Here is a 19,186-nt window from a genome sequence, read left to right as displayed (position 1 = left end):
TATTACTACACCGACATATGATAAGAAGTTTGAAAGCGCAAGTTGCTGAGTAAAGTTAATTACGTACTCCAGAACTTTAATATACAAAGAAAAGAGTGTCGCCTCTATAGAAAACAAAAACAAAAAAGTTGTCATAGCAACAAGGCGTAATCAGAGTTGCAGATAAGACATCAGGTTTGAAGAGCAATGGAAATTCACCTTCATGTGATCATGATTTCAAAGGTATAAATCATTGCGTATAGAATGGAAGACATATTAAATGTAGTTATGAATTTCCTCATGGCTAAGCGTTTAGCGTACGCGCCTTAGGCGTGGGAGACTGAGTTCGATTCCCGGCGGAAGCTCATGTGGTTCGGATCCCACGGTAAGCTTTAGGTCCATGTCTCATACAGCCTCGCTGCTGAAAGGGACGCTACACTCAAATCCAAACCAAACAATGTAGTAAAGAAATTCTCTGGAAAGGTAAAAAGAGTTATAGGAAGGTGTAATGCGCCGCTATTGTATAGCTGAGCGACGCATTACAAACTGTTCTTGAGAATATTTAAGGGATAGTGGTCCGTACCGGATGATTTAAAACATTCCAAATCTAAAAGAAATTACATTTTTTCGAATCGTTGTTGGATAAACAAACTGATATAAATTTTATAGAAAAGAAGACGTTTTGTGAGTTAAGTAATATGCATTGTAAAAATATGTGTCTTTAAAATTTGTGAGCCTCGGATCGAACATCGACGCTATCCGAACTGTAGTTCGTATATAATATTGTGATTAAAATTAAAACCATCAGATAGTACAATGAATAATTTTTATAACGCAGAGTAATGGATAATTAGCTGGATGATGATGCCTACATGTATATATTGATATGTGATCCTAGTGCCTTATTACTAAATTCAGCCCTTGACAATATAAAGTGATAAATATAATAATAATAATGGAATAAATATTGAAAATAAGTGTGATTATATGTGATAAGTGTATGTTAATAATAATAATAATAATAATAATAATAATAATAATAATATGTAAATTGATGAAGAGGCTGATAAAAGAGTAACCGAATTAATCTTTAGTTAAGTATATCTAGCACGTTGTTTATTGAATATCATCCAGTAAATAGTACAAGGAATCATATTCTGCATGTACGTTTGATATGGATAGTAGAAAACATAATATCCTTTACTGTGGAAGTCTCCATCAACACGCAGAACCTAAAATGTAAAAACTACAAAATGTAATAACCCTTCTACACTGTGGTGAAAGTGGGATATTACAAAGGTTGTCAAGATACAGAATGGATGCCGGACACTCTCCACGGGACATTCACGTTAATGCTAGAAACTTGTAGAATAATAGGAAATTCAATGGGATTTCCCTTAAATTTCAATCGGATGTGTCTCTTACAGGAAAATACTTGGATGTTCTAAATGTCTCGGAAAGAATCCATAAACATCCCATGAACATCACGATATCCCGGGACTGACATCCTTTTCACATTTAAGGGACATCACTGCATTGTGTTGATGTGTATCTAAGTGATAAAGCTGTTAGATATCCCGAAAAATCAGCGAATGAGATGGAAGCTCCTGTTAAGTTATACAACACTAACAAACGTTCACGCGTAACTAGTTGTATATGTTTAGGTGTCCTTTCGTGCCATTGACTTTAATGGAACAAATGGTTTTCTCGGTTATTATTCTTCCGTGGCAGGTGCTACTAGACATTTTTTTTTTGTTTTGTTTTTTAAATCTATCTGTTAGGGATCTTAACGGCCATCCATAAGATCAGTCGTGCCATTCGAAAGAAGATAGAAATCCGAAATGCACTCTTTGGGAACGAGTGGAGTCCGAAAGGTTTTATTCTAAGGTGGCACACAAAATATATCTAATTAAGAATTCGAAACTTGATTGATTAATTTTGTTCTATATTCTTGTGTAATAGCAACGTTAATCCTTCCAAAACCAATTTTAAAAAGAAAACTACAGACTCTCGTTTAGATGTTGATCGTGCAGTTAGTGCCTTATGTTCATGTTTCGTACGTCATTCCCTTTAGAATAAATCAAGCTTTTGAATAACACTATACACATGTATGGAGATCTATAAATTTGGGTAAGTTGTCCGGAGTTTTCCAGTTTTATTAAATTTTAAATTTGGGCACCCCTTGTTGGTTGCTTCAAGTACAGGTAGCTACTATTACATGTCTTTACACTAGTTTTTTTGCCAGTTTCATTGAAATATTGCTAATTGATATTAAGAACTTAAGAATTTGAACTATATTGTGGCATTTTGAAAAAAAAAAAATAAAACAAATAGGAAAAGATTTAGAAAGCTTCTGCTCTACCTTAGGTATTTTTAGAAACATTGCTCGTGCCTGATTCGACATTACAATCTTTAAAATGAGCCAGGCTTTTGAATGACAGGATATACATGTATCACAGATCTATAAATTTGATACAAAATTTGAAAAAAAAATCCCGAAACTTTACTTTAAAAAGTTACATTTTTAAAAAAGAAATCACCTCTATTTGCGCCCTAGGTTTATTTAGATCCACTAAATGTACCTCAAAATATTACATGTATGGCAAAATAAAATTTGGCTATATATATGTCAAATTTCATTAATATACACTTAGTAGGAACGAAGATGTTTTTAAAGAAATATTTTCGAACAATATGTATGTATAAAAGACTTTGACATCATGAAATTAAACAAAAAAATAAATAAATAAAAAATAAAACCACATACGAATTTTCTGTATGTGTCACGATTACCTTTGATTCATAGTTCATATGTCATTGTCTCTAGAATGAACCAGAGTTTTGAATGATACCATACGCATGTGTCACAATCTATAGGTTTGGGAAACATTTCCCGAAGTTTTGCCCCAAAAGTTTCGTTTTTAATTTGGAAGACAATATTCGTGTCTCCAGTTCAGCTAGCTGCATTGAATGTACCTCAAAAATAAATGTCCTATTCTATATATATTTGCCAAGGTTCATTGAAATATGGATAATAGGTGAATGAAAATAAACAGTTGTTCGAACCAAGAACATCGATTTTTGCGTCTAACACAACTTACAGCAGCAAGAAATAGTGTATGTTTTGCATAATATAGTATAAACACTCACTCTCACTCACTCACTCTATGGCCTATGGAACCCGGAGGTTCAGTGCCGCGTTCACAAAAGCTCTCCACTGACTTCTATCCTTAGCTAATTGGATCCAGTTTCTACTTTGTATTCCTATCTCTTCGAGATCCATCTTAATATTATCCTCCCATCTGCGCCTAGGTCTTCCTAATGGTCGTTTTCCTATGGGTCTTCCAGTCAAGACTTTGAAAGCGTTTCTACTTTCTTCCATTCTGGCTACATGACCTGCCCACCTAAGCCTCCTAGACTTGACCCTAACAATGTTGGGTAAACCGTATAAACTGTGTAGTTCCTCGTTATGAAGTTTCCGCCATTCCCCATTCCCGTTCCTCTTGGGTCCGAATATTCTTCTCAGGATCCTGTTCTCAAATACTTTCAGTCTATGTTCTTCCCTCAGAGTAAGCGACCATGTTTCACAACCATACAGAACAACAGGCATGATTATCGTTTTATATATTAATATTTTAAGCTTCAAATTCCTCGACAGAATTCGCGACGACAAGAGATTTTGAACCAAATAGTAACACGAATTCCCTGCTTTTAGTCGACATTTAATTTCTTCGTGAATATGATTTTCGTCTGTTAGTATTGATCCTAAATATTTGAAAGTATCCACTTTATCAAAAGTATTATTTAATATTTTAACGCCTCCACAATTTGCCGTATTACGGTCCCGACGCACTTCCATGTATTTAGTTTTCTCTGCATTTACTTCTAAACCCATGTCCCTGCAAGCGTTTAATAAGATCTCTGCATTTATTTCTACTTTTCTCCTATCATCCCCTATTAAATTTACATCATCAGCATATGCCATAACCTGGTGAATACCGTTCAACTATAGTATAAACACTAACACTGATATTTTAAATAAAACGGGGGAAGGAAAAAATTACAATTTGACTTAATACATATAAATAACAGTTATTTGGCAATATAAAGCTGTCTTGAACCATGCATCACTTATTGATACCAATGTCTTGTATCAGTGCTCTGTTGATACAAGCGTTGGTAGAGCACTGACCTCTAATACGAAGGGCCCCTCGTTAGCTATCAACCTATATGTGTTTATGGTAGACAACATCGAGTTCGTAGGTTTTCTCGAGGATCTTTCATTTCGTCTTAGATTCTCACGCCATCAATTCTTCTTCTTCTTCTTCTTCTTCTTCTTCTTCTTCTTCTTCTCCTTCTTCTTTTTTTTTAATCGTTCACTTTCATTAATCATCCATCTCCTTTAGCCTAAAGGGAATAAACATTGGATTTTAAATTAAAGATATCGTTTATTTTTGGGAACTGATTATTCTGTGCTCATAAAAATAAATAGAAAAGGAAAAAAAAAAGTAAAAATATGGATCGACTAGAGTTCACTTAGAAACGAAAAGTGCCGAAATACTAATTGAAATATTTTAAAATAACTATAACTTCCAAACAAATTGATTCACTAACTGCGAAATTCTATAAAGATGTACTAAAAGAAGCTAATGAAGGACGACAGATCGTAAAGATAATAGGAAAAAAAAAAAACAGCATGCTTGGTCATCTTATTCGGCGCTCCGAGTAGATCACCGTCTTGATAGAGGGAAAGACAGAAGGAAATCCAGGATGATTAAGGAGGATTTTAGATTTCTGGGCTCTCGGCATCTAAGGCCATTTAGCCCGTCCCGTTTTGAGGGATGACATCCCTCGGCGAGCACACTATCCGGGGAAAGGGAAGGACGGAAGCGGCCTGGGACCTATAAGTTAGGTACCACCCTGGCACTTGCCTGGTGTGAATGAGGAAAGCCCAGGAAAATCTTATTCAGGGTGGCTGGCCTGAAAAAGCGTTTTACACTTTTTCGACCGAGTGGCCCCACCGGGATTCGAATCCGAGACCGCTCGCACTCAAGGCGAGAGCGTTAGCGACTACCAGGAAGAGGAAGACCATGGACCATGGATTATGTGGATGTAGTTACGAGAAACAGAGCTTATCAAAGTATAAAGCAACTCTCCCAAGAGAGAGAAAAGTTTTAAAATTTCTGTGTTGCCCACCAACTTATGGTTGAGGAGTAATGATGAGCAAATGTAAGACCAAGACCAAGACCCGGGTGGTCTTGGTCTTGGTCTTGGTCTTGGTCTTGCACATCCAGTCTTGGTCTTGCACTGGAACCTTTGGTCTTGGTCTTGGTCTTGTTCTTGCACACCCGGTCTTGGTCTTGGTCTTGGTCTTGCTGCAAGAGTCTTTCAAGTCTTGCTTTTAAGAAATTTTATGCTTTTCATACGTAAATTTTTCTCTGGATAAATTCTGCAATGAGCCAATAGTAACGGAAATACATTGTATGTTTCTAAATGAAATATAGTTTACCTTCGTGTAAGTATGATGATAGTATACAACATGGGCGGTAACCTTTATTTTCTTTTCAATGGGTCCCCACGCTTCACTACTTATAAGATAAATTACAACGTTTCGTAATCTTCTTATATTTTTTTTTAACAGATTCAATACTCTACTGGTTGGGGAGACGCATGAAAGAATATCAAAACGGCACAGACTACTGATATATCACAAATTGCTAAATTATTTTGATACTCTAAAGGCGTCAGATATTTTTTTTTTAATTTTCAACTAAGATTAGCTAATCTTTGTATTGAACAAACTTCCAATTAAATATTGAGATTTTATTTTACTGATTCCAATATGTACTCTATGGAACAGAAACACGGACATTACGTAAAATCGATGTAAAAAAAATATATTGGAGGCTTTCGATAAAAGGAGAGAATTAGCTGGGTTGAACGGAAAACGAATGAGAAGGTGTTAGAAATAGTAGCAGTAGGGGAGAAAAGAATTTTAGATATAATTAAAAGAAGGAAAAGGAACTGGTTGAGACATTGGCTGAGGAGGAACTTTATTATGAGGGACATGCTAGAGAATATGGTTTAAGGAAAGAGAGGGAGGGGGCAAAGGAGACTCTAGTTGAAGGAAGATATTAAAACAGAAAATTGCTACGTCAAGACGAAGAGACCAGCTGAGGACCACCGTATATCGAATTTTCTGAGTTGCAACAAGTGTCCTGCCAATAATGGCAGAATAGCTATGAAGATGATATGTTAGAAATATTCGCCTCCCCCCCCCCAAAAAAAAGAGAGAAATTAAAATAATAACGATTATAATCAAACTTCTTAATATTTTAGTATAACTTGAGTAAAAACTGAAAACGACTCGACTGTCCATGTCTTTTGTGTAAACTCAACTTATACAAATACTTTTGGCCTATATTAGAAATACAAAAACACAGCATCAAACTTCAAGTTATTTGAAATAACTGTACAAAACCACTCTCACTTGTGGCCCACCCCCCCTTATGTCCATGAAGCACCCCCCCCCGCAATTGTCTATCCATAGGTATTCTTCCATGAAAAAAAACTTTTCGATTAATTTTACCCCCCCCCCGTCAAACATATTTATATAGATTTTAACCCCCCCAATATTTCAATGACGCAGTTTGCGTCATAGCCCCCCCTTGTGGGCACCCCTGAATATGGATTATTTATTGTTGTATAATATTATATCGCTCAATCCTCGTGTACCATATACCTGAGGAGGCTAAAAGTTATATTGATAAACAATTATTCAACGTATAAGCACACGCCCATGAAACCAAACTTGCGGTCACATACAGGGCCGTGCAGTGGAAACTCAGCGCCCAGGGCGAGAGTATACGACGGCGCCCATATACATATATTCCAAGTAATTTTTCCTATCTTTTTTCCTTTATTCTCCCGAATTTTTCGCCCTCTTACTTCGGCGCCCAGGGCGGTCGCCCCGCTCGCCCCTCCCCACCTCACGGCCCTGGTCACATACACAAGTTTTTGTCAATGTAATAAAAATGTTATTTAGATATTAAGTTTTTGAACACACATTAAAAATTTCTAACGGATGCTTGATCCTCTTTGCCAAGGCCATAACCATGTAGTCGGCACCTATGATGTACGGAGTTACCGATGTTCAATACTACATTTCTCTTTAGTTTTAGAAGAAGAACACCACTAATACGTTTTGAAATGATGTAGTATATAGTTTCACATGTGCCACGATTATGCACCGAGACTAAGAGAGATGGTGATGATGAGAAATGAATGAAATGGTAGAATGAAGAAAGTAGGAGGAAACGGGAAAACCTTGAGAAAACCTACACACACGGTCTCTATCCACCAAAAAAGCTCACATGGTGCAAGTTGGTATCAAACTAGGGACCCCAGCACCAAAGGGGAACGCTCTACTACTGAGCCAGTACTTGTGCAAGACTCTTGCACAAGAGTCTTGGTCTTGTAGGTATGGTCTTGGTTTTGCACCCCTTGGTCTTGCATCGGGATTCCTGATCTTGGTCTTGGTCTTGGTCTTGGTCTTGCATGCAAGACTCTTGCAAAAACTGCAAGACCAAGACTCTTGCGCTCATCACTATTGAGGAGAGAAAGAGAGAATTGTGTATTTAAATTTTGAGAGAAATAGTATGTGCTGGTCAATATGATTTTAAAAGATCCCGAATTTTATAGGAGTTGGCAATTTTACGGTAATTTTATTTCGCGCAATTGTGATACTACCTGTCGGAAAATGGGAGAACGAGTTGGAACAGAATATGTCTTAAAATGTTTATATATATATATATATATATATATATATATATATATATATATATATATATATATATATATATATATATGTAATGTCATGTCATCAATTACAGAGCTCGTAGCAGAGTGCAGAATTTCAGGTTCGATCCTCAATCATGTCATATAGTTCTGTTAAGAGAAACGCGGTTTACATATATTTTCTTGAGGTACTCAGCTTTATATATCTACTACTTTATTAGTCCACGATCTACTGTATATATTGAACCGTTATGTTTATATTTGTGGTCAATTCTTTTCAACAATGAAATCTCAGGAACCACAAGCTCTAGAAACGTGCCGTTTTCGTGGGTCTATTCCAAATTTTGTGTAGAGTTGCCAGTTCTCACCAAAATTTTCAAAAAGAAGTGTCGTTATTTTTTATTATTATTTAACGTTTTAAAGGTCGTTAAAATTATCGTTGTCGCTAGGGCGTTAATAAGATTGATTTCCTTGTATTAGGCAATCAGTAGAATAGAGTGACCAGATTCTGACAAGCGAAAGATAGGACACAAGTACGAGGGTCACTTAACTCGAACTGGCAATACTGCTACGATTGAAGTGTCGTGTGGGCAGAAGACAAATAACGAACGTAGTGTGTTCCGTGGATGTGTACGAGTCAGTTCAACGGTGTTGCGGTCCCATATTACAGTGTGTGTGGCGAGTAGATATTGTTAAAGTGATTGTTGTGTGAAATACCGCCCTAACGCAATGTTCACGCGTGCAGAACAGCGTGTGTTTATGAAATTCCAGGTGGCACGAGGGCGAAATGCTAGGACGATTCACAGAGGATTGGTAGAGGCCTGTGGTGAAGCTGCTCTACCGTATCGAACAGTGCTGAGATGGGTTGCAACATTTCAAGCGGGACGACAGTCAACAGACAAAATTCACGGCGGAGGGTATATGCGAATTGCTACAGACGAAATTCATCTTGCAAGACTACGGACACTGCTTGACGGTAATTGGCATAGGTGGGAATGTGCGCGCCTACACCTTCAACGTTACAATGAGGAAGGTGATTACTTCTTGCACTGCATTATTGCAAGTGACGAAACGTGGGGAAGATCCTACGAGCCTGAATTGAAACGTCAGCCGGGTGAATGGCGCCACCCATGATCTTCACTACCGAAAAAGTTTAGGCAAGAGCCAGCAAACGTGAAGGTGATGATGATAATGTCATACGGCCAGGAAGGCATTATCGTGTCACATCAAGTTCCATCGGGCGTTATCGTCAATGCTTCATACCTCAGTCACCATTTGCGACCAGCACTGCGGCGCAAACGTCCACACCTCCTGGAGTTTGGACCAATTCTTCTACACGACAATGCTAGATGCCATACAGCCAATCCAGTACAGACTCTGTTACGACGATGGGGTTGGGAGATACTGGAGCACCCGCCATACTCTCCGGATATGAGTCACTGCGATTTTGATCTTTTCCAAAAAATGAAAAACCTCTCAGGACAAACGTTTCAGAGACATTCCCAGCATTGTTCGTGCCTTAGAGCGCATTGTCAACACTCTCTCACAACCTGGGGCTTTGACAGGTGTTCAACGGTTACCAGACATCTGGCGATGGGTTCAACAGCTGGCGAAGACTACATCGAAGGACTGTAAGCTTCTTGAGATGAATGATTCACTACATTCCATTTCAAAACTGTGTTGCCACTTCGAGTTAAATGACCCTCGTATAATAGCTCATGATACTCTGTGTCGACAATACCCATGTCCTTATTTCATTTAACGTTAACCTAACCATTCATTCATAAATAATAATAATAATAATAATAATAATAATAATAATAATAATAATAATAATAATAATAATAATAATAATAATAATAATAATAATAGGTACGCAGCAAAAGTATTGAAGGAATTCAACACAACTCCAAATACTTTCATGAAAGACAAATAGAAGATTAATGAAACAATTTAAGACAATTTGATGGAGTAACATAAAGGAGTCACTTTTATGAAAAAGAAAACAAGTATGTTGAAGCATAAAATTTTAATGAAACATAGTAATGCGGTTCATCTTATCAGTTATTTATCCATTACCTACCGAACTTTTTCCAACAATGTTAACAAATTATTTTCATGTGACATGCTAAGTAAACATCAGTACACTGCTAAGTGACCTTTTTTTTTTCGTCTGAATGTATAACGTGCAGTAACTTGCTCTATTGCAAACTCATGTCATGGAATTCACTATATACACAATTATAGTTACATTTGGTTATTATTGGGTGTTTAAGAGTTTAACTTTTTAACAGATATCTCATCAGTCTACAAATTATTCATTATACAAAATACCCTTTCAGAATGATCATTTGTGGCAGGAAGGCACTTACTGAACTCCACATTATCACATACTTGAGAATATAGAATAGATTTTTCTTCAAAATGCTTGAACAATTCATTCCATCTTAAATCTACTCTCATTTGAGCAGTGCTTCAGAAATAGCATACCTCTTCATATTTGTAATCTTATCAAACAGGTAGATATAGTTTGTTTCTTTTCCTGACAATTTATTAATGTACTTCAAACTGCTCTGGACATTATCTCATTCAGTTACTGACTTATGTGTTCAATTCAAAATGTTAATGCCTGCGAAAGGTGTGGACCACGGCTCAATATATTCCATACAACTTGAATAAAATGAACACATTTATTTCTTAAAATCGATTCAGAAAAAAAAAATGCTTGTGATTCGAAATGTTGTGAATCAAGAAAAAAACACTAAAGTACTGCAAATAATTTAAATCAGGACATTTTGCACGATATTTAAAAAAAAAGAAGGACAATTTTTCGATTTTCTAAGGGTCTTTGCAACACGCAGGACAGCTCTTTGAAAAACAGTACTGTACTGCGAAAATCAGAATGTCTGGTCATCCTACAGTAGAAGAACTATGTATAGCGGATCGACAGGCATTGCAGGAGCTTTGCTTTAATCCGAATAACAAAACTTATTGCATGCTGGCAACTTCAAAGGCCTGCAGAGCCGAAATGAGGCGTGCTCGGATATGGATTTATAAGGGGAAAAATCCTTTTGACATGATGTATCATTTCTCCAAGTTTACCACAAAGGCACACTAACATGTGTAACCCTAGCCACAAATTCTTCCATCTTCATTCACTTGTTTTAATCATTAAAGCCTCTCTTAAACTATATGCTTACATATCTATAGCAGTAGTACCTGGCGCACACCGTCCTTAAACGTTGCGTACTTCACGCTCATTTCCTTTTCATGACGAAGACAACATGTTAAAACATGTAGCATTTGTGAAGTTTGCTAAAAGTAAATTGTAAATGATCATTACAAGTGGTGCTTTGCTTATAATTTCAGAGTTTATTTCTGTCAGTAACTTCCGCCCCTCTCCTTGTTCGCTCTTCACATCTCCAAGTTGGAAGCCACTGGTCTATAGCAATTCACTCTCTTTGCTAGTCATCTTGTCTTTCACTTGTGCCTATAAAGGGACATGTACAGATATTGTAAGGAAGTGAGAAGGAGATTTATGCTCATATTAAAATAATGCAGACAGCGCAGATTCAGCTGGTAATATTTTAAAATGCTTACTTTGTTTACTATCGTCTCTGTAAGCTAAAAGAGATGGATGACAATTTGAATTGAATGGTTATGGAAGAATTGTTGGAATCAAGATGTAGGAGGAAACAAGAGTTCCCGATGAAAACTCATGGAAAACAATGTTGTTCGTAAACTGCACAGCACATGGCATGAGAAAGAACCAGGCACATCTCGTCTCATACATGAGTAATCTACTATTGAGCCACTTTTATGAACCGTCTATGTTTCGTAAGCATTTAAGAAGATACTATTTTAGCATTTATCGAGCAATACTGATCAGAACACTAAAAACACCAATAAATACCGAATTAATTTACCAACTTACGAAATGTTGCATTACCTAATCTTCCACTCTTTAAGAAATTTGGTTTACCAAAAAAAAAAAAAAAAAAAAAAAAAATTGGGGGCACGGTTGCTCAGTAGTAGAGCGCTTACCTCTAGTGCGTGGGGTTCTGGTTCAAAGTAAGTTAGTGGTGAACAACATCATGTCCGTGGGTCTTCTCGGGGTACTCGTGTTTCCTCCCACACTATCATACCACAAATTCTTTCATCATCATTCTTGTTTTAATTACTGAAGCCTCTCTTAGCCTAACGGGCATAATCGTGGGACGTTAAACTGAAATATGTCATTTTTTAAAACCAGAAACCTCTTCATACATTTTTTCTCTGTCTGTTGATGTGTCCGGGACATACAAAATCCCAAGAACTATTTGATTAGTCACCAATCAATTTTGACCATGATGTGGAAATCAAAAATTATGAATGAAGTTCGTTGATGGAGGATGATCAATTCAGTTGATCACAGGATGTGGAAAATCAAAAGTTGATTCCTTATGTAACCATATGGGATTAATTCTGCATATCATCCTTGCTGGATAGATTACCCACAGTGTTGTTGAGATTAGCGGATTAATATAATAATCAGGATGCAAAATATTAATCTGTCCGTGGAATACAATAGTAAAATGAAACTAAATTATGTTCTACTTGATAAATCAAAATACTTGATTTTTTATTTTCAAAAATTCATTCATCTTTTAAAAATTCACTCGCAGTATTCTTTATTTAATTTGATTTAAAATACTATATTTAAGCATAGGCTTGGTTAAATTTAGCTTGTTAAGGAGTTTGTCTTACCAAAATCCTAACCAAATTTCCCTAAGTGGTATATCATAGAATATTTCCCACTGTGGTACTATTTGTTTAGGTTAAAAAAAAATAATATATAGCATTAACAATTATAGCATTAACAATTTAAGCATTATAACATTATAGCATTAACAATTTAAAGGCGGTCATACATCTTATCGTTGTAGTGTTAACACCGAATCTTGTTCCTTCTAACAACCAGCATGCAGTAAGCGCACTCATTGCGAGAGAATAAGGCTGCATAAGGCGGCAAATACCGATGTGGATGACCATGCATTGGTAAATAACAGTATACAAGTGGTTTCAAATAGGTAAACGCGATAGATGTCCATCTTTTTTCAAGAGAATCTTATATTTAACGTAATTTCGTAGAATATTTTCCACATAGCACAAAGTATGCACGGGACTTTGTTTGGAAGGCCAACAAATATCCCGGAGCATTCAGATTCCTATAGCAGAAACTTAAAGTATAATAAGAAATATCCATGGAATTTCTCTTCAATTTCAATTGGATATGCCTGACACGGAACAATATCTGGATGTCTAAACATCATCTTATGTTTATCCTGCGAAAAAAAAAAACATAAATATCCCACAGGAATCCCGCTGGAAGTCCCGTTTCCTGGATATAAGTGAACATTGGATTTCCCGATATTCGGGATTGATGTCCTTTGATGGGCTGTTATGTTCGTTGATAAGATTAAGGCAGAATATGTTGCTGTAATACTGAACAAAACGTTGCGTCTGGTCTTCGATAGTTAATGAAGAAGGAAAAACAGGAGATCCGTTAGTTCAATTAGGATGGAAAAATAAGAAGCAATTGACAGGATTTCTTTCTTTTCTTTTCTTTTTTCTTTCTTTCTTTCTTTCTTTTTTTTTTTTTTTTTTGTAGGAAGAAGGTCCAAAACTAACTGAAGGGAAGAGCGTATTAGATAGTAGTCAAATTAACAATGAAGCGCAATACAATATTAACATAGAAACAATACCATTGAATACGATAAACTCAGAAGGATGAAGTTCATGGAAAATATAATGCTAACTTGGATGTATGAAGTGTCTAAAAAATGAAAATTTAGTTCGCCAACTAACAAAACCAGCTTTTTCCTCAAATGTCAAGATCTGAAAGGACATTATACAAGTGAAAAGCCGGTCACGCCTAATTACAATGCCAGGCGTCTATCTCTCCATTTGTGACAATGAGAGTCTGCGCCAGTGACATACGGACTTATCCCCCTCCATAAGCAAGGTATTATGTAGCAATAAACATATATCATAAGATATATATACAGACACCTGAAATAATATGACCTTGAGAGCTTGAACTCCCTCTTGACGAAATTCTGCGTACGCCACTGCTCCGCGCATGGTTTCTAATGTCTTTTTTCTTAGCAGTTCTATTGCTGATAATAAAAGTTGGTTTAGCTTGTGATTCCACTATTATAAGAAATAAAGGAATAATGGTTATAATAAAAATGACGGACTTGAAGGAAAAGATGGAAGAGACAAAACTGGGCTAGTTTGAGAGTATAATGAGAAGAAACGAAAATTACGTGGAAGATAAGTAATGATGATAGAAATCGAAATCAAGGGAAAGCACAAGAAAGCTTAAGACGAAGAGATGAAGGCAGTGGCGGCTAATGTTAGTGTTGCAGCGTTGCGCAACGACCAAAGTATTTCAAGAAAAAATATTATTATCAATAGTACTAAAAAACAGAAAAAAAGACTTTTTAATACTTGCATATATACACTTTAAATAACATACATTTTTACTTCTGTAACTGTCCGTTCCGTTAATCCGTTTTAAAAAGCGAAAAATAATCCGTCACAGAGTCTCTAATTTACATTGTGTTGCAGCGAGCATGCAACGACCAGATTCCTTCAGCGCGGCAATTGGAGCAAATGTTAAGTCTCCTTTCCCCTATCTCAGAAGTTAAAGGGACTGGTCGTTGCAGTGCTCCTGCAACACAGCACGGTTTTCAGTGAACGAGAAGGTTTTTCACGCTAAATAAGATTTCTGATTTTTTTTTTCACTAGCAATTAACAAATGGAATTTGTTTTTATACATTCATATTTTTAAATTACGGGACCATACTGAAGCAAATCAATATAATGACAATTAAAAAAAGTGATTGCAAAATTACAAAATAAGAAAGAAAATATCTAGTAGAGAAGAAAACAAATGAAAATAGACCCGCATTTACAAGTTAATTCTTAGCTTATATGATAATGAAAATTTCTTCTACAGTAATTTGTGAATCAAATATTAATAAGTCTGTATGTAGAATCGCTCCCCTCCCCCCTCTGTGGATAGTATTTTAGTATAAACATATTTCTTTTATAAAATAAGTATGTTTTATACTCTTGATAATTTCCACATAAAACTGTATGATGGGGAACGCCACATTGAATTTGGGACTAGTTAGCAATGCTCAGGGGCGTAGCCACGAGGGGGTCCACCGGGTCCGGACCTCCCAAAAATTTCGAAACTTGACTAACATTTGTAGACTTTCTTAATAAACTATACTTTTTTAACACAGAAACGATTGATGTGTGCTAAATATTTTATATTACGCCTCATCATGTACTCTTCTTCTCTTATAAAAATAACCGTTCTATCATTTTTTCTAAAAATATAGATGACAGTAAGCAAGAATTACTTATCGTCTTTTCGGGTGCAATATAAGACTGGTTCCATATTATATAGACGTATTGGATCTCCCTCAAATACTTTGGACCCCTCCCAGTTAACATTTCTGGGTGTAGAATTGGCAGTGCTGTTTGTTTTGATGTTCTTTGATTTTTTTGGCTTCTGTTACATGCTGATCCTTCGTCTAGCGGGTTTCGAGGTTTCCTTTCCAGAACATATCACATTGGTAAGCATTGTTTCGCCTCATGTGGAAGTATATTGTGTTCATCGTGCATTGCGTAACAAGCAAGACGGATGATTTGGAATGTAGTTTTTTCTTTTACGCACCTGTGTGTGTGTGTTGATGTATGAATATGTGACATTCGGAATTCATATACCAGTACCTGTTTTGTATCAGCTGGTTTGGTTTTTAATTATTAGGTTTAATTTTATTGTGTGTGCTTTAATTCTGTAAATAACCTACAAATTCTGAATGAATTGTATACCATGACTTCTGTAAATAACTTACAAAAAACATTGACCAGCTTTCAACTGAGGAAAAATTTGCAATTAAGGCTTAGACAAAATAAGCAAAGGGCAGATCAGGAGAGTGTTCGAAAAAAAAATCCAGTTTAAATTTACAGGATATCTTACGCAGTAGTGTTGTTTGCACCAGATATATTTCCTCAATTTATTTTAAATTTTCCTGGATAAACTGTGAATAAAGTGTGTTCAATGTACATTTTTTATAACACTAATCTCTGCTACGAACTCTCTTCAGTCTACGCTGAAGAGGAATTCGGATTACTGTCAAGGACTGAGTTTGCTAGAATGAATCGTTCACAATAATCTAGAAAAAATATTTAGTAAATATTTAGTAAGCTTTGAAATTAATATTAACAGTACCTATGGCGTCAGCAAAAGACGAAAAGTTTTTTTTTTTCCACATGAGAAAGAACTGACACTTTCAAGGAATTGAATGTCTCAAGAAAGGCTATCACCATTGGTTATGCTTTCCATCGAAAAAGACCTGACAATAAGAATACCAGAGTTCAACCAGCATGTATTAGACAGATTTGCTCCAATCAAAGAGAGGAGAATGAACTTACTAATTAATTGAGGTGATTAATCGGATAAAATGTTCTGCATTTTTTATTTTTTAAAAACAGAATTTTATTTAATTTAACGTGTCACATAGCATTTGCATATAAAGTTATGCTGATTAGTCAATGAGTCAACTTTATATCTTCTGTCTCTTATCGTTCGTACTGCAACACCCGAAACCACAATCCACCTGCCGCCACTGGATGAAGGTAATTGATGGTGACACCAGAAACAAGAATTTGGATGTGGAATGGGTGAAAGAAAGAATAATCTGGAGGAAAATTGTTAAGAGTAATGACTCCATACAAAGAACTTATAGAAGAAGGAGAAAAAAGTGGTGTTATTTTATCAATACTCTTTGTTAAAGCTAGCATTAGAATACATCCATATTTTGCTTGAATGCAAAGCGCACTAAGTTTGATTAAATTTTGTCTCGAAAATTATAGTGTTCGTTAGAATTAATGGTATCAGCACATTAGTAGATTCGAGTACAGCTTAAAGTGGAATCCGAACTACATAAGCTCCCGCTGGGAATCGAATCTGGGTCTCCTACGCCAAAGGCGCGTATGATAACCCGTTAGCCACGAGGGAGCTTAAGAGCGAGTTAGATTCAAGTAAATACAACAACTAAATTTATAACATCTGTCTCTACTATAGAAAAAAAGGTCAACTTACGGAAATGCGAAATCTTGTTGGAAATGTGAAGTAATTTTCCTCGGTATCCATGGCGATGGTTACAGGCGGAGCTGCTAAATTCCTCAAACTCCTCATGGCCGAGAGTGCTAGCACACCAATGACCAAAGTCCCTAAGGACGAATAAATACTTGTTCCCGTGTAAACATCCAAAGCTTTCCAGATTCCTCTCCAGTTGTTGACACACGCAAATGAGAACACGGCCGTATACAGTCTGGACATGATATAAAATATCACTCGGTGCTTCCTAGCATTGATACATTTCTGCAATTGATTTTGTACCAGAGCGAAAATTGTAGGTAATACGATCCCTATACCAATGGAGACAAAACTACTGTAGTCTGGGTGATCTGGATAAAGATATAAATCCAGAACAGACCATGTGCCTCTCCAGTAGCCTACAACAAGGGGCGAGACAACCAATAAGGATATCAAAGTGTCTAGGACGGACAAACAAACATACGAACTTCTTAGATTTTTCATGCTGTCTATTTTTGAAAAAGATATTTCTTTCGTCTAAAACTCACATTGTCAAGTATTTATACTAACTTCTATTTGGAGAGAAACCGGAATACTGTATAATCACTTATAGATATCCACAATCCAAATAGTTCGACCGAGGCTGTACCTAAGATGATAAACAGTGCTGCGCGCTTTACACGACAAAAAAGTTCACACACTCATTGTTGTCTCCCAAGCTTTATGTGTCGAAATGCGTACTGCACTCTGACATAATCACACTCGAACTCCCATACTCAGATAGAGACAGCTCCTATACTCACTCCCGTAGATTGTTCTCCTCAATCACCATCCCCTCCCCTGGGGACCAACAACCTCCTCCTATTATGCTATCCCCCTCTTAGTTTTATAGTCCCGCGTACTTCAGCACAGACCAATCTTCATTGGCAAATCTCTTCTCCCCAATTACTGTGTCAATCATTCTTTTTTTTTTTCACTGGTTCTCTTTATCTTTTAATTTAAGTGTGTCCAGATGATTGGTTGATTACCTAGTGGTCACAGCATGTTTGATCTTTACGGAAAATTCTCTATTATTATTATTATTATTATTATTATTATTATTATTATTATTATTATTATTATTATTATTATTATTATTATTACTATTATTATTATTATTATTATTTTGTAATTCGCAACATATTAAGAACCCCACAAAATATAAAAATTGTGTCAGAACTAAATAAATGTTATTACATTTTCCATACACACTCAAGAAATATTGTGTTATGATTGTTTTCTATTTGTAATAAAACACAGATAAAACATATAAAGTATTTTTAGAATCTTCTTATTCAGCTATTTCTTTCAGTAACCCAAGCAAATCCTTTGCTGTCACTTTCATATTAGGCTTTAAAAATATGGCGTTTAGGGCTTATTATAAGCCGATAGAAGATTGTTTCAGGTTTATGGTAACAATTTGGCTAAAATCCTCACCAGTTTAAGAAATATCGCAAAGTTATTAGCGGTTTTGCTAGATGAGCAAGTTTTGTCTGTGAGTATCGCTCCGCATCTCAGTTTTCATTGGAGACTGCAGTGAAGCAACTTTGATCAAGTCTGTTTCATTCCACTTGACAAACTTTCCAAAAACTCTTGAGTGTGCGTAGCTGTTGATAGCCTAGCAATAACGAGAATCCACAAAAATCTATGGCGGACGAATCAGGGGATTCACAAGAATATCTGTAAAAGAGATTGCAAGAATTCTTGTTTCATGTGTCATCTACTTAATGTGAATCACCGTTGAATTCTCCATACGACTGGACGCCTCGTCCTGGCGAAAGACAACGCGACATACGTCGCTGTCATGTAAGTATTGAATATTATGGCGGTAGAGTGCATCCAAACTGTTCTTGTATAATATGTTACATTGAATTTACACATTTTGCCCACTCTGGTAGCGTAAGTATGTTATTATAGCAGTAACAACCAAGTACCATAAAGGCCGTGAGAAACTGTATGCACGTTCACGTGCCCAATCAGAGCGACTTTTGGTATCACGAGAATGATAGGCAATAATCCCTTTGTTTTTGTTTTGTTTTTTCATAACCTGACAGATACACTTATGACTCGTCTAAGGTCACTAGAAATTTCCATCTGCCAATGCAAAGGGCGTTTGTACACTTTCGACTGTTCGTCTGCCTTTCCATGTGTGGGGAACACTGTATATGAATTCGAGCATTGTGCTTCTTTACTAATGCAAATCTTGGACAA

General features: G+C 36.2%; 1 protein-coding gene across 1 annotated transcript in view; it reads right to left on the bottom strand.

Moving 5' to 3' along the window:
* Positions 1 to 17,533, bottom strand: part of fusl (transmembrane protein fuseless) — a 152,566-nt gene extending 135,033 nt beyond the window's left edge. Inside the window, exon 1 of the mRNA XM_081765178.1 lies at positions 16,940 to 17,533. Within this exon, the coding sequence (XP_081621304.1) occupies positions 16,940 to 17,440 (501 nt within the window). The 5' untranslated portion in view covers positions 17,441 to 17,533. The remainder of the gene's footprint in view (positions 1 to 16,939) is intronic.
* Positions 17,534 to 19,186: the final 1,653 nt, after the last annotated feature.

Source organism: Thermobia domestica, chromosome 7 (assembly GCF_964235325.1).
Source record: "Thermobia domestica chromosome 7, izTheDome1.hap1.1, whole genome shotgun sequence".
Classification (NCBI taxonomy): domain Eukaryota; kingdom Metazoa; phylum Arthropoda; class Insecta; order Zygentoma; family Lepismatidae; genus Thermobia; species Thermobia domestica.
Note: the sequence above shows the minus strand (reverse complement) of the source record. Positions and strands in the feature narration are given on the sequence as shown.